Source organism: Eublepharis macularius, chromosome 18, assembly GCF_028583425.1.
Source record: "Eublepharis macularius isolate TG4126 chromosome 18, MPM_Emac_v1.0, whole genome shotgun sequence".
Classification (NCBI taxonomy): domain Eukaryota; kingdom Metazoa; phylum Chordata; class Lepidosauria; order Squamata; family Eublepharidae; genus Eublepharis; species Eublepharis macularius.
In genome coordinates this window covers 40,590,817-40,611,526 of record NC_072807.1, presented here as the reverse complement: position 1 = coordinate 40,611,526, position 20,710 = coordinate 40,590,817, and the positions used below count along the sequence as shown (strand labels likewise).

Here is a 20,710-nt window from a genome sequence, read left to right as displayed (position 1 = left end):
TGTCCCCTTTGGAAAGGCTTCTGGGCTAAAGCAAGCAGGCTCAGCCTAAACGGCCATACCCTGGAGGCTAAGCATCCCCGTCTCCTCTTTGTCTCGGCACTCTGGTGCCGAGAGACTTTTGGCGGAGTACCCTAACTGACCCAGGGAAGTGGCCTCTCACACATGCCCCTGCAGAGGAATCGCCATGCCTGCCCAGCCGTGGTACTCCTGGGGGCTGTAAAGGATTTGGGGCGCATTCCAAGTTCATATAAGTTGACCGAAGGGACGCACCACTGCCCTGTTGATGCCATGGGGAAGAATGAGGGCAGCAAGCAGAAGCTGCCTCCTCGTCCAGCCTCATGGCAGGAACGTCTCTGGCCACAGCAGTGGCACCAACCAGCGCACACTGCCTAAAGCCCACTGTGCACTCCAGATCATGCCCCATGCGCCCCCTCCACCAGTAGGTGCGCAAAGGAGGGGGCAGGAACAGCCACCGTCAATTTCCAGAAAGCTCCCTTCCTCCTCCAGCATGCATTTTGGCCCTCAAGGAAACTTTGACTCCCTGGGATCCCTGCCTAGAGGACAGCGGGCCTCCGCTCCAAAATCCTGTCCCCCCTGCTGCCCATTTCTGTGTGTCATAATAATGGCTTTGCACACCATTATGACACAACCCCAGCAACAGAGGCCGTGGCTGCTGCAGTGATGCATGACAGCTGTGTGCGCACGTGCACTGAGCTCGACACTCACATCCACATGCACACCCCTGGGCACCCACACACAAACACACACTCCCTCTCTCACTCCCTCTCCTCCTCTTCTTTCTACCCAACATCTCACTCATTAAGGAGGAGGAGACCACGGCCCAAGAGCAGTCAGGCCTGGCGGGAACAGCCCGGCTCACCTAAACGGCTCCAAGAAACAATAGGCTTGGGGTGCCCCGTGGCCAGGCACTCAAAGATGACGGTCTGGTGAAGGGAGGCGGTTGTGTTCTGTGGACTGGCTATAATGACCGGCTTGCGGAAAGGCTTTGCGGTGGAGGCTTAAGAAGAAGAGAAACACACCATCAGGTAGAGGACGAGACGGGGCACAAAATGGCGCAGGGCCAGGCTACACATGCTGCAACCCCGGGCCACTGCCAGGGCATAGCGGGTGCACTTAAGCTCCACGCCTCCGGAGGGCACAGCGCCTCTCTGGAGGCCTCTTATGCAGCACAGCAGCCTCTGGGTACCTGGTACAACCGTGAGCGTGGCCTCTGCGCTCTTCCGCCTGCTGGCAAGGGATGCGGCGACACAGCGGTAATTCCCAGCATCCTTCTGTTGGACGTTGTAGATCTGCAGCACTCCTGAAGGCAACGCAGTAATTCTGAAGGGGAGCCAAGGGTGTGGGGGGGGGGGAAAGGAAAGCAGATGAGCAGCTTATCACAGAGATGAGCAACACAGGGGGGAAAACGAGCTCTGCGGGACACCCCCTCTGCACTTCACACCCCCAATTCAAACCTCTCCTGGCCCAGAACACCCACTTGCATTCTCCGCCCTCTCAGAAACAGCCGCTCGTGACCATCGCAAGAGACAGGGGTCCATTGGTGGCTACTAGCCAGGGTGGCCGAAGGGACCCTTCCCCCCACAAGAGGCAGCGCACTTCAGAGCCCCAGTGCTGGGAGGCGGCAGCAGGGGAGGGCCCCTCGAGCCTCTGTGTCCCCTCTGCTTGGCCCTCCAGGGCTGTACGAGCCAGGATGCTGGACTGGATGTCTGGACCAGCCTCGCCAGACTGGTCCAGCTGGGCTCTTCCGATGTTGTTCTGTTCTTAATTAGAACTTTTACTGGGCGAAGAAGCCCATGAGCCTCACAAAGCTCTGGAGACCCAGGAGAAGACCCCCGTTCCAACCTCTACTGAGCCACGCCGGTCAGTAGGCAGCCTGGGCCCTTCCCTCCTCATAGGACTGCTTGGCGGATGCAGTGGGATCAGGCACCCACACACACAGATACGCTGCTCGGACCTCCTGGGATGAAGGGCTGAGGAGAGGCAGACCAGACGGAGGCAGTGAGCAGCAACAGAACAGAGGGCAAAGAGTCCCCCACCTGTCCGTGGCCATCGGCAAGGCTGTCCGGTTGACTTCCCAGGTGATGACGGCAGGAGGGTGGGCAGATATTTTGCAGGCAAACCGAGCCACGCTCCCTTCATGGACCTCAGCTGGAAGCGGTTGGACTTCAAATGCAGACATAGCTGGAAAGAAGCACACAGAGACTGAAACGGGACCCCAAACGCTGGGCATCGGCACACAGGCACTGGGCCCACCAGAAGACCAGCCACACCAGAGGACGCACTGGCACCCAGCGATACCCAGGAAAAACTGACATGCAAACAACCAATCGACTAAGCGACTATTTTTACCCTCCAGCTCCACCCAGTCTGAGGCCACCAACATCTCCACCCACCTTCAGACACTCCTAGTACTCAACACTCCTTGTTGCTCTGCATCCTAATGCAATTTAGATGGCATCAAACACAGCAGAATTTTATTTGGCCGGCCCTCCTGGAGGCACAGAAGATGGCCAAAAAGGAGCATCAGCAATTGCCCCCCCCCCAAAAAAAAATGAGGGAAAGGGAGCCCTGCCTGTTCTATTGGCCTCTTTTTCCCTGACAGAGCCCCAGCTGTGGCCTTTCTGTGCTCTTTAGCTGTTTAGCTCCCAGAAGTCCAACCCAAAGAACCACCTAAAGAAAAGGTGGCAGCTCCAACATAGAGGACACTGGCCACTGCCCCACCTAAGACTCGTTCCCAGTTGCCCCTGCTACGGCCAAGGAAGGAACAAACGGCAAAAAACGATGATTGTGCCCTGGGGAGGCTGGCCAGAGAGCCAGTGAAGCCGGGCATGGAGGCAGTGCGGCCAGCCCCTCCTCAGCGTTTGGTGGAAGCTCGACTGGGCAGGGCAGCCAGAAGCCCCAACAAGCCCCCAAGGGCCAGAAAAGGATAAAGGGTGAAAGCAGAAGCCCTTCAGAGGGCCAGCAGCAGACCTGGAGCCACGGAGCACAGCACACTCCTGGAATGGAAACTGACCTCTCGCCTGGGCGGACAACCCCAGCCAGGAGGAGAGCAGGTGGCCCACGGAGAAGAGCTCCACCTCCCTCCTTGCCTGAGGAACCTTTAAGGCTCCAAGGACAGCAAGAGGACCTCGCAGGGCGGCACCACGGGCCGCATCCAGCACTCCCGCAGCTGCCAGGGATCCTGGCTTCTTAGTCCTTCCCTCTCACTGTAAAGAGGCGGCTTCGGAGGCTCTGCTTTGCAGCAGCATCCATCAGCAGAGCTCCCACGGCATGCGTAAGAGGAGTGACGGCTGTTGCTGGGGCAGGGGGCCCCACGGCTCTGCTTGTCAGTCCCTTCAGGAGCAGAAGGTGCCCCGTGCCCCTGTGGGTCAGATCCCCCCATTTCACCGAGGCAGCTGCAGGACACGCCCGCCATCAGGAGTTCTCCAGCAATACTTCTCGGGAGCTGGAGCCTGCGCCAGTGGGGCACGTGAACAAACGAGCGCACCAGGGAGCATGCGCCCCATCGGCTTCTTTTGCAGCACCAATCCAAGTCCTGGTAGTTGCACGGAGGGCACTGAAGCCTCCCCTCCCCGCCACCAGAAATCCCACTTGCCTCCCCAGCCCATCGGTCTTTCCAAGAACGGCCAGGCCCCCCACAGCAAGCCAAAGACACTACGGGCCAAACCACCCAGTATGGCATTTTATGAGCCGGGTCCAGGTTCCCCTCTCCACGCGAAGCTCCAAAATTATGCAAATAACTCCCTCCCTGGGGCTGTTTCATCCCACCCAAGGACAGAGGAAGATCCAGTGCAGTCCTGGAAGATGAGCACCATGCCTGGATCGTGCCCTCCAACTGGGCATTGGGGAGCTGAACTCTGGCACGGGAGATCCTGCCCTCTTCTGGCCTCACAACTCCCACAGTCCCCTGGGGAGAGGGAACATCCGTTCGATACCCGAGGATGCATGCACGCAGCAGCTGCAGGAGGCCTGCGGGGAGCCAAGCTGAGCTACAACGGCATGAAGTCCAGACCCTCCCCAAATGCAGAGGTCAACCCCCCAGCACATATGAGGGTCCCTCGCAGCTGCACTTTGCTCCATCTTGCCACGGCACGTGGCTCTCTGGTGCCTGCCCTCGGATCCAGCCGCTTTATTGCTGCTGTTAATCTCTCTGCCCCTCCTACTCCCAGATTATCTCTCCTGGTTGATCTTGTAGCTGCTGCTGCCCTTTTAGGATGTTAGCATTTTACTGATTTTTATCTTCTTCTGTTTGGTTATGGACTTCTTAAAGTGGTATTTTGTCACTGTAAATCTGTTCATTCTCAGTGCCTCCCTATCAACGAATATATAGCCAGAGATGCCCTGGGGTCGCTGACCATACACAGAGATGCAGAAGTTCTCTTTCTGACGAGCCAGAGAAGCACCAAGGCTGGGAGCAGGAGAGAGTGGCAATTTTTTTTAGCTCACCCAGTGGCAAGGCAACCTAGAGGGTGACAGGACAGCCTTCAATTTCACCTGGCATACCCCCACCCGCCCCACACTGCAGGTGGCCCCAAGGGGCAGGGGCTGCCGGGCTGCCTGCACCCTCTTGCTTTGGCCCACCCAGCACTTTGGGGCGAGGGAGGGACTGTCTAGGACGGGGGACACAGATGCCTGCCCTTTGGGGCTGGCTTCCCTCAGTGCTAGACATCCCAAAGACACAAGTGGGCAGTCCAGGCGTGCAGCAACGCAGAGCGCACTTGGTCCGGGACTGGAGAAACATGCGAGTAAGGCAGTCTGGCTGTCCTACCTGGTGCTTCCCTTGGAGCTGAGCGGGGCGATAAATCTGCTGGCAGGCAGCAGAGAGGTAATTCCTCCAAGGTTTCATCAGCGGAGGGGAGGGTTAGGGTTCTGCCCACCTGTCTGTCCCTCCTGCTATAGTCCAGTCCTCAAACATTCGCAAGGCCCAACTGCCAACGGTAAGGCTGGTGCAGGTCTTCCCAGCAGCTACCAGTCGAGAAGGAGGCTGGGTTCAGTCACACCGAAGCCCCACAGGCGACAGGAAGGCTTCTAACTTTGTCAGCATGTCTCAGTCAGCCTCTGTGGGGAGGGGAGAAGGGGAAAGGAAAGAGCCCCTCCTCGGGGAACCAAAGTGGTGTTCCACAGCAGTATGATCGGGGCCCGTTCCTCTATCTGTGAACAAGACGGTTGTCAGACCCTGCGCCACCTGCCCTCAGAAACGGTGACTATTGTCGAGACCACAGTAATACGCCAGGTGACAGCTCTGGATACTATGAGGAACACCCAACCACGAGTCACAGTGAATGCTTGCAAACTTGTTCATCGAGGGGGGGGCAGCTTGTTTAAACTGATTTTTATCACAAAAGGCCCCTCTCTTCAGAGGATCACGCTTGTGTCTGGTCCTACACAATATTATGGGGCAAGGAAATGTATGGGTTGCTGGATATTTGATCTTATTTTGAGCGATTCTTTTAATGGCTCCAGGAGCCCAGAAGCCGCGACACCACTGGAACAGGGTGCCAACTGAGTTCGGCAGCCGCTGAGATGCCAGGAAAAGAATCATAAGAGTTGGAAGGGGCCATACAGACCATCTAGTCCAACCCCCTGCCCAGTGCAGGATCCTGTTGGTTCCTGGCATCTTAGGCAACCAAACCACACAGGGCTGGGGACTGGGGAGGGGTCCCCACACAGAAGGAGGACACCCCAACTGTATCCAGAGGAACCATTCCTGGGCCCCAGCTTGACACTCCCCACGTCCAGTTCCCTGAAGGCACCACCGGTTCCTGAAGAAGCAGGAAGCCTCCAAGATGCTCCCACCGCTCGGATGGCCAGGAAACCCGGCCGCATGGCCAGCAAGTTGGGCCCAGGCTGGCATTTGGCTTTGGCCTGCTGATACATGATACGGGTCTGGGGTTTTCCTGTCCCCTGGGTAGCAAAGTCAACAATGAACAAGGGGAACATTAAGTTCATACCTCATAGGAGAGGGGTGGGCGCTCCCAGATTACGGCTCCTGATCATGGACAAAAGCCCAGCCGGAAGGTGGGCCAGTAGCAGCCGAGTCCGTCCAGGGCCTGCCTGCCTGCCTGCCTGCAGGCGGCCATCTTGTCGTGCCCTGAGGCCTCCAAAGCCCTATCCACACCTTGCCCTCCATGCCTCCTACTCTTCAGGACTCTGAGGGGCGAGAGGTCCACAAGCTGTGGAGGGCCCTGCCTCTCCAACTGGCCTGGGTCCTGGCTTACCGAGGACTGAGCTGTAACCAGAATGGCAAGAATGTGATGCGCTGAAGGAAGCGGCAGTGTGGCCTCTCTTGAAGAAGACATCTTTGGGCTCATCCAATCGCAAACCTCCTGTTCCTAAGTAAGGTGACTGAATGGGGGGGGGGGGGGGTGGAACGGCTGCAGGTGTTCCTGAAGGGCTCCTCTGACCCAGACCCATTCCGGTCCCGTTTCCGCTCTGGCCATGGGATGGAGACGGCGTTGGTCACCCTCAGAGACAATCTCCGCAGGCACCCGGATCAAGGCGGGTCGGCGCTGCTGGTGTTGTTAGATCTTTCGGCAGCATTTGATAGAGTGGATTACGATCTGTTGACTCACAGCTTCGCCGATGTAGGAATTTGTGGGACAGCCTTGGAGTGGCTGGTCTCCTTTCTCCATGGTTGGGGACACAGGGCCGCACTGGGGGAGCAGCTGTCGCCTCACCACCCCTTAGTATATGGCGTTCCTCAGGAGGCAATGCCCTCCCCAATGTTATTTAACATTTATATGCATCCCCTCACCCAGCTGGTGTGGAGTTTCAGATTGGTCATGACAGTTGCCAGGTCTGCGTTCTTCCATATTCTCCAAATCAGGCAACTGGTTCCATACCATGCAACGGTCACCTCCACGTTAGACTACTGCAACTCATTCTATGCTGGACTGCCCTTGAACCTACTCTGGAACTTGCAACTCATCCAGAATACAGCAGTGCACATCTTGAACGGGACTCCATTCCAGTCACACATGACACTGGTTTTGCGCCAGCTGTACTGGCTCCTAGTGGAATTCTGAATCAGGTTCAAGGTTCTCATCTTCACTTTTAAGGCCCTTAGCAGACTGAGACCGGCATACCTGTGGGGCTGCCTCTCACCATATGTTCCCCGGAGGCTGCTTCATTCAGCAAACATCTACTAGTTGTCCTTGGCCCGAAGGAAGTTCGCCTTGCCTCAACCAGGGCCAGGGCCCTTTCAGCCCTGGAACCCACCCGATGGTACACTGTTTGCAGAAACTCAGATCTGCTCTCTTTCCACTGGCCCTGCAAGACAAAGACGTTCCACGAGGCATACGGTGGTTGAGACGGGCGAGCCATCAAACCAGCCTCCTGCCATAGGGGAGCATGTGTCTGTATCCATCTGGTAGATGGCCACCCTGCCCCATGGGTTTGTTCAGTGCTGAACGGGTGGTGCAATACGTGCGTGGCTGTTTTAAAGTACTGTATCATTACTTGGTTATTTTATATTTTATGCTGTTGTGTTTTATTATTATATTTATTATACTGTTGCGATCCGCTCTGAGGCCACTTGCAGGGAGAGCGGAATATAAATTTAAATAAATAAATAATTACAGCAGGAAGGGGGCTGGGGAGCCAGAGTGGCTAACGTGCACTGAGCAGGGACCTCGCTCTGCTGCACAGAGAAGCAGCACAACCCCTCCCTCACGTCACAGCCCCACTGCGCGGCTCTTCCAAACCCAGCCTTCTGCTGGGAAGGGCAGGAGAGGAGCTGCCCCCCCCCCCAAATCCCTCCTCAAGCGCCCAGCAAGCCACATCCAAAGACTCCAGAGTTCCCAGGAGGGTACAAAGGACCACAGCTGCTATGGTCCACGGGCGGGACATACCACTGGTCAGAAAGGGGCCATCACATATTTCCACGGCCTTTTTTTAAAGAGCCACCAGTAAGGACAGGGGGTCAGTTCCGAAAGCAGCACAGGGATCTGCAGAGGAGGGAGGGAGGGAGGGAGGGCATTTCTTTCAATGGAACTACCTCTTTGGAGTATTTATATCCTGTTTCAACTTAGAATAACAGGGGGAGCTCACACTGAACTACAACGCCACCTCCTGAGATTAGTTTTAAGCCATAAGAGAGTCACTGTTTGGTCTTTTGAAAATGATGTTGACTTCTTTCCACAAAAACGGTTTCCACTAGATACACCATTGTGGGACTTACACATGGTGTGAGATAGCCCCCCCCTCCATTTTTTAAAAAAAATCTTCTCCTTGGCATTTTGCAAGCTAAATAAATCAGCAAATAAGGACCCACAGATTCTGATTTCCATTGTAAGGCCTGGCAACGAAATTCCAGGCTCCCTGGAGAAATGTCTTGTGCCAGTCTCACTTCTGGGGGTGAAAGTCACTTAAATTTCTGACGAAAGCAGAAGACTGGAGATCCCCCCCCCATCCCGCCACCTCCCCCCTGGGGCCCGCACCTGCTTGCTGCCACCAGCAATGACTTCAGGTGCTCCGTGGGGGGACTCCCTGCACATTATGCCTTCTGGTGCCCCCCCCGCCTCCATGCCCTGTGAAGTACAGGCCTTATGATGTAAAATGCAAAAGGGAAGTGTTTTCAAGCACTGAAACCTGGAAGGATGGATGACGGGGAGCTCCCCAAGGACTCCGCGCTTTCCCCAGAAATGCCCCTCTGATGTGCAGCTGCCCTAAGTGGGTCTAGCAACAGGAGCCCTTAAAGTCTGAAACCCAGGAGGAGCTCTTTCTTCCTAAGGGAAGTGAAAGGGCAATTTCAAAACCAGAGGTGCTCTTCCCTGAGAATCCTTTGGGTTCCACACAGCCGTCCTTCCCCTCTGTGCATTTTGCACGCACACACATACACATACACAAACACACACACCTCGCTCTGTCTTCTCTGCTCCCAAACGGGCTCCCCACCCCCTCCCAGGCTGAACCATCTCCCTGGCCGACAAGGAGGCTTCAGGAATGCTGGCTGCCCCAAGGACACAAGCAATTGTCCTGCAGCAATGGGGCTGCCTGTCCTCTTTGTGCTGGGGAAAAAACTCCTAAATCTTCTTTTGATGGGAGGGCCGATTAAGGCAGAGCCATGCAGGGGTCTCCTGGCCCAAAAGCAACCCCCTCCTCCCTAGAATGCCTTCCTCCCCCTCCCCTGGCAGCCAAATGAATAGCCCTCCGCAGAGCCCCCCCCCTCCCCTGACAAGCCCTCGACAGAAGAATGCAAAGCCGGACACAGGAGGGAATCACTGGCCAGCTGCTCCTCTCCGGCCAAGACGAAAAGCTTCCCTCCCTCCCTGGAGTTCACTGACCACTGGCCAAAGAGGGACAAAGGCCTCCTCCGCCCCTCTGAATGGCCCGCTTTGGGGTCCCAGAGGTCAGCCAGCAGCCCAGGCAACCGCTCCACTCCCTCCCGGCCTCCTTTAGGGGCTCTGGGGGGCGGCAGCAGCAGCAGCCTCCACCCCCACGGCCCTCTCCCGATGGGGGGAGAACTCAAGCCAAAGAAAAGCAGGCCAGCAAGATCCTCCTCCCCCCCCCCCACGCCCCAGAGGCAGCTTTGCTTCCAATCCTGAACACACTTGCTGGGGAAGGAACTCCAGTGGACTCAGCAGGACGGACTTCTGGGCAAGCACGGGGGGGGGGGTGGCAGCACGAGACCCTCACTCACTCCTCCTGTGCTGAGCAGTCAAGCTTCAGTCCCTGGGGCTGCAGGGACACCCCCTTGCAGCTGACCATTCAGTCTCCTGGTGTGCTGCCATAAGAGGCAAGGATATTGTCCCTCTCTCCTCACATGGGGTGGGGGCAGATTTCATTCAGCTCTAACCCTCTGCGTACAAGACCTCAGAAAGGCACCTGAGATTTTGGAAGCGTGCATCTGAATTACAGCGCTTGGATAATTCACCCAAAGGCAGATGAGTAGCCCACACATTATTTCAGTCTCAGCCTGCGAGAGGAATGCCCCGCTCCTTCCAACGGGGCTTGCATGCTGCCCCTTCCCTAAAGGCAGGTCGGAAGCATGTCAGGCCAGGCCCTCAAGGGCTCTGTGTTGGCAGCCCGTCCTCAGGCAAGGGGAGCATCTCTGCAGCCATTCAGAACACGTGGCAAGGCAGACCTTTGGAAGACGGCCCAGAGCTGACTTGGTGGCTCTCGGGTCTTTGTTTTTTGGTTAAGGTTTTATGACTCTTATTTGGAAACCACCATGGGCACATTAATTAATTAATAGAATGCTTGACAGCCCTAATCAAAACACAAGCAGGCAACTATGCAAAATTTACCACTTTTGAGATTCAAGGAAGTGGTGGTTTTGATGGGGCCTCCTGCCAGAAAGAAAGGCTGAGCGTGGCCAGCCCCCAGCTCAGAACAAGGGGACAAAATCAGAACTCCTGGTACTCCAGAAAGGCTCCCCGGTGCTCTTACGCCTGGAGGAGTTACCCATTAATACCCAAGTGGCCAAGGCCTGATGCGTCAGACCCTCTCTGAGTGGGTGGGCTGCAGAGTGCAGGGGGTAGTTTAGGACGCACCCACCCCTCATGTCACCATGGCCAAGGGAATCCGTTGCCTCTGGAGTCAGCCTGGAGAGAAGCTAACAGGGAGCCCAAGAAAGAGCTGATGCCCTAGACCCCCCCGACCCCCCCCCCCCGTCTTCCCTTTCCATACGGAAGCACAGCTGGCTTTCAGGAGCAGGTCACCTGCCCAAGCCTCCAAGATCTGCCACTCCCAAGCAGAGAAGTCCAGGCAAGGCCCTCCCAGGAGAACTCTGCCAGGGCGGGGTGGGGCGGGGTGGGGCGAGGAAGGGCCCCGCATAGCTCTGCACACACACCTGAGGAAGGCTGGGCCCTTTCTTCCGGCAGCTCGGTGGTTCCCCGTTCCTCCTCTGAAAAGCATCTCTCACCTGCTTTGTACTTTGGGCGATCCACGACCGTGGAAAGAAGGAACGCACGGCAACATTTTCCTTTCCTTGGCACGCCCCCCCCACTTCTTTCCTGCACTAAGCCCCCCCCCCCGATGTCTTTCACCACACAAGGAATCCAGGCTGTTCAATCTTGCGCCTTTCAGTGCCCCTACCCAAGCATTTATTTATTTATTGTATTAGATTTTTAGCCCTCCCTCCCCACCAAGCATGATTCTGAGCATAATCAAGTTTTTCTTCCCTTAGATCCTCTAAGCTCATTTTTCACTCTCACACTAAAAGCAATATCCACCGTATGTTTTATCTACTCTGTGCTAGAAAGACAGGGTTAAAACTGGAACCAGTTCTAAAACTTAGCCATAAAAATGTGCCTTGCTTCTTTTTTGAGAGGGAGGGAGAATTTGCACAAAGGATCCAGTCGTTGTGGACTCTTAATGTAGGTCATTTACACCGGAACCTCCCCCTTAAATTAGGAGAGGCAGGGTGAAACCCCCCAACCTGTGGGGCTCTTGTCCAGCCCTATGAAGTCTGTGGGATGGGGAAGGGAACCTTCCCTGCCACCACGGAGGCTCTGGGGTTTCTAGAGGGCTGCAGTGTACTGTGTTCACTTTAGAGCCAAAGCAGAAACTCTTGGGCAAAGCAAAAGCAATTCTTTAGAAGCATGCCCTAGTTGCAGGGGTGACGGCTGAGAGCTCTTGCCACTCTGCATTCTGCAGGGACTGGGATCACCCCTGGCAATGCTTGCTATTTGGAAATGTTAGGGAAGGAAACGTAGAAAGCTGCAGGCCCCCAATGTGAGAGGAGAGATTTTTGCCATCGGAAAGCCTTTCTTTGTGCACCGCAGTGAAAGAAAGTGACGACCTTTGACCTGTGTCTGGGGCGCCGAAGACATACGTGCAAGGGAAGCAGCAGAAATCAATATATGCATTTAATCCTGCAAACTATTATGCAGGGCCCAGCGCACGCACGGCCATTGTTCCAGTGGGCAGCATATTGCTCCTATGGATTCGGGGGCGGTCAGCTGGCTCCATCCCCTGCCTTTTTTTACTCAGCACTGCTTGCCTTGGACCTGCTCATCTGGCACGGCTGCCTGTTTATACCTTAGCAACAACTTTTGCGGTGATCAGAGAAGGCAGCCTTTGGGGCAGCTAATTCCAGCTGGGGCCACAGGGACACCATCCCACGGGCCCCTATCCAGCTGCACTCTGAAGCACGTGCCAGATAAACCAAGGGCAAAGCTGCAAATGCTCAGCAGTCAAGCCAGGAAGAAACAAGAGGCCCTTTCCTCCCCCAGCCTGACATACACAAGCCTCCTCTGTGGGGGCCCCCACCCTGTGGAACAGCCTGCCTCAAGCAGCCAGGCACACTCCCTCTCCCTTGGCCTTCTGCAAATGAGGCAAAACTGATTAATTCAAGAGGGCTTTATACTCAAGAGAGGAGGGCTGCACTGATAGCAGGGCTGTACTGTACGGAAGTGGCCTCAAAGAGGGATTAAGAGGGACTAGAGACTTAACTACTATGCACAGTCTGTTTCTGTAAGGATGACCCTACTGGGTGATTTATATGTTATTTAATACGTCAGTCTTAGAATTGCTTGGGCATTGTTTAGCATTTCTTCAACTCTGTCTTATGTTCCTGATAGTTTTAAATCTTTGCACATTTGCATTTACAGAAAAACAGAACACAGATCTGGAAGGGATGCCAAGGGTCATCTAATCCAGCCCCCGCACAATGCCCACACCTCCTGAGGAAGCCTGTTCCACTGAGGAACCACTCTAACCGTCAGGAAGTTCTTCCTAATGTTTAGCCCCAAACTCTCTTGTTTTACTTTTAACCTGTTTTTTCTGGCCCAATCGTGTGGGGCAACAGAAAACATCTCCGTTCCATCCTCTGTGTGACAGCTCTTCAAATACTAGAAGAGGGCTATCATACCACCTCTCAGTCACCTCCTCTCCAGGCTAAACATGCCCAGCTCCTTCAACTTTTCCTCATAGGACTTGGTCTCCAGACCCTTCACCATCTTTGTAGCCCTCCTTTGGACACATTTATATATTGTTTATGGAAATTTCTTTGAAATTGACTGTACTAATCTCACACTGTGTAATCCACCTTGAGTTTCCGTGAGAAAGGAGAACTATGAATGACGTAAATAAATAAAATCTGTGGTGCAGCACCCACCTCTGGGCAGCTCCCCAGCACGAGCCAGAGCAGATCCAGGCCCCGGGTCAGCTCCCACCGGTTGCTGCGAGGCTTGCCCAGGAGGGGGCTGCTCCATCCCAGCCCCAGCGAATGTGGCGGACTCCTTCCAACAAGCTACAGGCCGTGTGTAAGAGTCCTGCAGGGAGAGGGTCAGCATCTGCCCCCTCAAAGCCAGACACCCCCCCCCTCCGGTCACTCTTGGCAGCTCCAAAGCAGGGCAGGAAGGTGATTTTGCGCCCCCCCCCCCAAGGAGGGCTGCCAACTCTCGGAAGGCACACTCCCGACAGCTCACGAAAGTTTGTTTTTGTGGGGTTGAGCTTTTTTAAAATCACTGTATTGCTGTATCATTCCATGTTTCCACCACCTTGGGTGCCATTCAGCGGGATATAAATCAACTATATGAATTAACCAACGAAGAATAATTATGTCCCCAAAGGTCGCGTGTATGTGTGTGTCTGTTTTTTACAACCGTGTCATCAAATTGAAAATGGATCACTTTGTTTTCCAGATCAGTTTGGATCTTTTAAATGAGAGGAAACCCTTTTCATTTCCAGAGGTCTCGGATGCCATAACGCCACCAACAGATCTCTTTGCAAGCGGCGGTGGGGGGCGGTGGGGGGGGTGGGACACAGCGGAGGGGGCGGAGGGGGGAGAAAACACAGCCTAGGACTAATTACGACTATATTTAATCTACGAAAAGCTATTGATCGGATTTAAATAAAGACAAAACTTTTACAAAAGGGCAGTGCCTTTGTCAGAGGGGGGGGGGCAATTTTGATGGTCCCCACCTGGGCTCTCAACTTCTACAGAATTTTTTAAAGAGCACTTTAAAACAAAAATAGTTTCGACGTTCATAAAATCTAGCAGCCTGAATGGCCCCGACTAGCCCAAGCTTGTCAGAGCCTGGAAGCTAAGCAGGGCTGGCCACGGTTAGTTCTTGGCTGGGGACCATCAAAGAAGACCAGGATCACTACGGAGAGGAAGGCAACGGCAAACTACCTCTGAACATCTCTTCCCTTCTAAATCCCTGGCTGGGGCCACCCTCAGTTGGCTGCACCTTGACAGCACTTAATGATTATAATTTCCTAAGATACACCCCGTTTTTCATCAACGCTGATGTCAGAGGCACTGGTCAGCGAGTGGTGCGGGTGGCACTCACGTAGCCTCCTTCCATTCAGCACTTCCAACTGTTGGAGCAAAATGAAAATCCAATCAGACCCAGGATCAAGTTACCACATGTTGGAGCGTGAATGTTAGGGAAATCAAAGAGTTCGATGAATGGTTAGAGGAAACCCTTCTGGGCACTCCGAGGGTCGAAACCGAGATACTGAACGGACCCTTGCCCAACTGGCACAGCACTTCCAGGAACGCAGCAGAGGCCAAGAGGCAGCTGACGGCCCCAAAGTACTCACAACGCCTTTGTTCTGAAACCAGGACCTTCAGAGTAAAAACTGAGAGAGAGGCCTTGCAGAGAAACACACCGAGACTGAAATTATGGGAAAGTGCAGGGTCAGGCCTCCGCAATTCAAAAGACGGCTCTGGAACGACATTTTGCAGTTCTAGCCAAACCAAGGACACTGTTAAGGCTCAGAAAAATAAAAGCCTCCCTACTTTTTCCTCAGCTGCGGAGCTCCTGCTAGGCATGCAGAAGGTCGTAGGCCCAACCCCTGGCAGCATCTCCAGCCAAAGGCTCCGGCGGCAGGGATGGGAAACAGCCTTCTCTGGCTGGGAGCCTGCACAGCCAGCCCCTGCCAGTCTGGGCAGATGAGGCTGGCCGTGCAAGGCCAAGGGTCTGACCTGGCATCAGGCAGCTTCCTGTGCTCACTGCCCCCTTGATGCCACCACAAAGCCACGGAAATGTCAACACTTTTCTTAACTGGAGCTTCTCCCCAATTTGCTTCGGTTGCTTCAGATGCTCGTTTTTGTCATGGCATTTTCCAATAGCCCGATGCCTAGAAACATCTTTCTCTCCTCCAACGATGACCAGGATTCTGCACTCTCCCCGCAGGTGCCCAGGTGGGTCCTAAGTGACCATGCGGATAATGCAGATCAGAGGGTGGGCTGCCCCCTAGCCTTACAGGGTCACTCTGGACACAAGAAAGGCCTCCCAGGCCAAACCCAGACAGCAGCCAGAACAGCAGCTCTCTCTGGCAGCCTGGAGTCCAGGCAGAGTGAGCCCAAGCCCAGTTGCCGTGCTCTACAGAGATTCATGTTGCCTTTGCCATGGCTTGCATTATGAACACAAAGAGCAGCCAGAAGGAAAAAAGATGGTTGTCTGGTTTTACTCTCAGAGAACACATCTCAGAACTCTGCCCATTAAAGAACCACTGGCCTTTAAGAGCCAAGTAGGAGAAGGAGCCATTTGGATTTGCTAACAAACAAATCTAAAAGTAGAACGGTCAACAGGTCTCACCGCACATGCTCTGCGGCACGCCTCAGCTTTAAGTGCCCTGTGCAATCCATTTGGTGTGGCCTTTCTGTTTGCCACTGGAGGGGACCATCCCCTCCCCCCCCCCGCCGCCGCCACTTCCCAGAAGGCCAAAGGTGTGGCCTGAGGCCACCTCCACCCAGCACCACTTTATCTAGTCCAACCTATCTGGCCTTCCCCACAGGAAAGCAAGCGTCTCCCCCCTCCGCCACCTTCTAAACACCCAGCCTGATAAAGAGAACTCCCAAGCACGCTCATTTTTCTGTTATTCTGTGGCTTTTGCTTTCAGGTATCACCAGCTCCACTTCTGAAAACGCCCCCCTCCTCCCCATGTGTGAGTGAGTGCACGCACACATGCAAACGCACGCACACACAAACACAAAAGCCAAGCCAGGACTCCTAAGCCAATCAGAAGGTTAGAGGGAAAGGAAGGAAGGCCAGCAGCTGGCCACCCAGGCCAGCGCCCAGCCCAGGCCTCTGCCAGCCCGTTCCTCGTTCCCGTCCCTCTTGAACAATATGGAGGCATGGAGAACCACAGGCTGCTGGCCTGGGGACCTGCTCCCCACCACCACTTCTCTGCCACCAGCCTTCCCAGCGACCAGTTCCCAAGGCTGCAAGTCCTCAGCTGCAGGGGAACTGCGGAAGGGAGGTGAACACCAAGGAGTCCCAGGGAGACCTTCCAAGATCCCCAGGACACTCCTCGGAACGAAGAAGATTATAAAATCAGCAAACTAGCCCTTCCGCTCCTGCAGGCAGGCATGCCACTCTTTCAAGCTGGCCTCCTGAATCTCCTTTCCTCAGCGGCTTTAATTGTTCCGCCCCCCACAAAGGGCCCAGCTGTTAAACTGAGGAGAGGTGAAAACAAGAGCAGTGGGGGGGGGGGAGAGAAGCAACTGCCCAGAGCACCGTCCCTTTTCTCTCCTGCAGGCTGGCGGACAAAAGGGGGCCCTGCCGAATGCCCTTTTGACCACGGCTGTGAGAAAACAGAAGTGGAGGGAGAGAGCAACACCCTTCCCTACTCCCCCCACCCCACCCCAGGCAGGCCATAAAGCACCCTGCAATTCACATCCAGGGCTGGGGAGGGAGGCAGGTGATCGCCAGGCCTGCAGCAGGGGAGGACGTCAGAGGCGCCCTACGGGGGGAGGCCGGAGGAAGCCCTCTTGGCCAGCAAGCCAGCGCAAGGGGAGGAAAGTGCTTTCCAGGACTGAAAGACCTCTAAGCCCACAGACTCAGCCGGGAGCAGAAGAGGAAAGCCCCAGAGAGACACCATTTCTAGCCCGCCTTGCTCACTGAGACGCCAGGCGGATTACACAGCGGAAGTCGGTATGTTCAACAGCAGGGACAGCCAATAAACAAAACAATAGGGTAGGGATTGAAGAAAGCTGAAAAAAAAACAGAAATCTGATATGGATAGGAAAAAGAATGCTGCAACAAAATATAAGCAATTGAACGTGACATATTAAACGATGCAGAAGCTACCTGGTAGAAGCATACTTACAAGAACAGATGGTACCCAGCAGCACAGTCTACAGTCCCTATCCCTTTCCCAGAGCACCTTTTAACCTTCAGAATGGGTGTTTTGCAGGACAAGGACCTATCTGGGGCTCCCAAAACAGCGGGCTGAGCCACCAGTGTCTTACATCCATGGCCCCCATCAGCCCCGCAGGACCTGCTCGGTTCCTTCTGCTGGCCTTGGGCGATCCCTCCACAGGTGCTAGCCTACAAAGATGCACTTATGTTTCCAACAGCATCACGGCCTGAGCTCAGATCCACCCTCCAGTCTGCTAGGAAATAAGCCTCTGACTGCAGGCCAAACGTGTGAACTGACTCCATGCATGCACTGTTCACATCTCTCAGGCCATATGGAAACTCAACCTACACCCAAGGTGCCTTATTCATACCAACGGTAATCCAGCAGTGCCCACAGAACCATACCAGCTGCTAACACGTATAGTGGAAAGACAAATGAGGCCTGGGGACAAGGGCTTCTCTGTGGCAGTGCCTGATGTATAATGTGGCACCCACCATAGCGGCTTTTCTCTCTGGCACATCACACTGGCCAAAGAATGCTGCTGTCTGGTGAATTCACCTGTGGTACAGTTTTATTACATCTCAACCAATTTAAGACACCTAAAGAATCCTGAGAGAATAGAGGTTTTTCAGTCAAGTCCCTTTCAGTTTCATGGAACGTGCTTCTAAGCAAGCACACATGGACCTGCAACTTTACACGGCATTTCAAGAGCCCCTGATCCAAGTAGGGGGTGCTTCCAAATGCACAAAAGGCCCCAGTTAGCACCAGTGCCAACCAGCTTGTGAAGGTGCCCTTTGTCTGATCGCCTGGGGCATGGACACATCACCTCTGGGCAACCAAGCAAAGCAGCTTTCATAAGAGCCAGAGTTAGTTCTTCCTCTCTTCTGCAGGCTCTAACCCCAGCACGCTCTGGCCACCCACAGCCCCATATCTGCACCACTAACCAAGGCAAGGTTTAGTTCCCCCCTGCAAAGTCCTCCATAAGGCACCCGGCGAAGACGGCGCTCCGCTACTCTCACTCTGAAATCTCCCCACAGTTCACACTAAAACGAACTGTGACGAGATATTCTTCCTGCTTAGTCTCTTAATTAGAAAGCCAGATCTCACCCCAAAAATTCATAGTGTTTTTTTTAACGTTCGCCAATATGCTAAGTAGGCTTATAGCTATAAACAGGAAACAAATGTTTGCACTGATAGGAAGGGGGGGGCATCACCTCCACTCCCTGGGAGCAAAGCAGTGTGTGTGTGTGTGTGTGTGTGTGTGTGTGTGTGAGGGGGGGGGAGATTCCTCACCTCACTGTCTGAAGCCATCCAGGCACAGGAGAACCAAAACCCAAATCACTCCTCTTTGCTTCACGCAACCCATGAGAAGTTTTGGAACCAATTACAAAATGCAGAAACCAAAAACGCCTGATTGCTTGCTTTGATCTCAAAAAGGACACTAAAGATGAGAGAGAGTGAAAGAAAAAAGGCAACTCTTTCACCGTTCTTTTCCAGGAAAGGCGCCAACAGCATCCCTGCTAACCTTCCCACACCTCTACAGCCTCCCCATCATCCCTGGGGGCAAATCCCCCTTCCCCAAATGCTAGGTGTATCCAAAAAGGAAATCACTTTTAGCCCCCCCCCAAGTCAGACCAGGCTTCAGTTTTTAAGTGACCGACCTCAAGCCCTCCCTTGAAGAAAAGTTTTGGAGGCCCCCTACTCCAAGTCAGTAGCCACCTGGAGTCCTGTTAGCCCAACAGCAAGCCTTGGGCTGAGCCACAGGTAAACACAGGGGGGCTCCCAAAGAAAGGCCAGAAGAGGCAGTCCCCCTCCAGTTCTTGCCTGCCCCCCTAAATGGCATTGCTTTTGAGGCTGCGGCGGCAGCAGCAGCCCCCTCTCTCAGCCCCACCAGTTATTTTCACCCAAGAAGAGCTGAGAAAGGGGAGGATGAAAACGGAGAGGGGCTCTTTTGTGCCTGGCCAAGCCTGGGGGGCCTCCGGAGAGGGACCTGCAGAAGTCCCTGCAGACCTGCCCTGATGCGCTGCAGCTCCAAAGGGCCATTTGCATCTCCACATTCCTCAAGAACAATCCATGGCAGTGGGGAGGGGAACATGAAAGCTTCGGCCACTGAATGAGGGTCATCTGCTCTTTGTCACAAGGGGGCCTCAGCCTGGCCAGTTTCTAACCTTTTAACCCCGGGGGATTCTTCATTTGCACATGAATAATGGGAGGGAGGCCTGTGCTTCCAGTGCCTAACTTTTTAGAAACCACCAACTCTGCGGCAGATTAAAAGTTTCAGATTTCCAGCCTCAACGCTCACCCGGCTGAAGCCAAAGAGAGAGAAAAATCTGAGCAAACGAAGAAAATGAACATATTTGCACCCTGCTGCTTTCCTGACTGGGGGAGCCCCCCCCCTTCCTCCAAAGAAAGGAAAGGAAACACAGTGCCCTTCCCCCACCTGCCCACTGTGCAGGGGGGGGGGGGTCTGCTCTGCTGCCCTGACCACAAAGTCGTTGTATCCTCCAGAGCCCTAAAGTGATTGCAGGCTTCGCTGAAACCTTATTTCCTTTTGCTGCAACATGCTGGAATTTATCCTCTCCTGCCACCTAAGTTTCTATGAAACAAGAGCTCAGAATTTGTTTCTGAGCCACACGTCTTGGCTTTGAATAACACAGCTTCACACCTCACCCGACCAAGAAAAGAACGTAAGGCAAGTTTGGGGAGTTAAAAAAACAACCCTGGAGATTCTCCCCCGCCCCCCCGCCCCGCCCCCGCTCAGGAGCTTCCCCCAGACCCAGGCAGCCGGCCAACCCAGAAAGAACACCCAGCGACGGGCCTCAACAGACTGACCGGGACCCAAAGCCAAGGGGGCGCAAAGCAGCGCTTCAGAACTAAAACGCCTGGGGTCAGAAGGAAGGCAAAAGGGGCGCCAGAACGGATCAGAAAGCGAGGATGGAGCGGGGGGGGCGGCGGGGGCGGCATCTGCCAAGCGCTGCAGAAACACACGCCTCCTGTCTTTCGGAGCAGCATTTCCAGCCTGTGGGTCCCAACCGGAAAGAGGGTGGCCAAGCCTGGGCAAATGGGGCCCGGGCTTCGGGGGTTTATCCATTTGGGCATGCTCTGGGGAGTTTTCTGGCGGCTCACCAGACCCCAAACCTGGGCTTTCCGAGGCCCGCCCGCCCTGCCACGAGAGCCCCGCAACTTGACAAGGGCAAAGGCCTCTGGAAGCGGGGGGGGGGCGGCCGAGGGGAGCCCCCCTGCCCAGCCCAGCCCAGCCACAGGCCGAGAGCGGGGCCGCGCTCCCCCCGCCCAGCCCGACGCGGCAGCGGCGGCCCCCGAGCGGGACTTACCGGCGAGGGCCAGGCGCGCCTTGTGGCTGAGGAGGGCGCCGTACTTGTTGCGCGCCAGGCACTGGTAGAAGGGCCCGTCGGGCCGCGCCGCGCCCTCGCCCTCGCCCGCGCCGAGCAGCAGCAGCGAGCCGTTGGGCAGGGCGCGGAGGCGCTCGCTCTCGGCCACCGCCTGCCCGTCGCGCAGCCAGCTGAGCGTGATGGGCGCCTCGCCGCGCGCCTGGCAGTCCAGCGCCGCCGCCTCCCGCCGGCCCACCGTCGCGTCCTGCGGCTCCTTCACGAAGAACAGCTCGCTGAAGCCCCGCGCGCCTGCCGGGAGA

General features: G+C 55.2%; 1 protein-coding gene across 1 annotated transcript in view; it reads right to left on the bottom strand.

Annotated features, from left to right (window-relative positions):
• Nucleotides 1–20,710, bottom strand: part of PRTG (protogenin) — a 49,461-nt gene that overhangs the window by 24,766 nt on the left and 3,985 nt on the right. The window contains exons 3-6 of the mRNA XM_055002312.1: nucleotides 20,394–20,699; nucleotides 2,058–2,202; nucleotides 1,208–1,341; nucleotides 881–1,018 (exon numbers count right to left, since the gene is read on the bottom strand). Coding sequence (XP_054858287.1) covers nucleotides 881–1,018; nucleotides 1,208–1,341; nucleotides 2,058–2,202; nucleotides 20,394–20,699 — 723 coding nt within the window. The remainder of the gene's footprint in view (nucleotides 1–880; nucleotides 1,019–1,207; nucleotides 1,342–2,057; nucleotides 2,203–20,393; nucleotides 20,700–20,710) is intronic.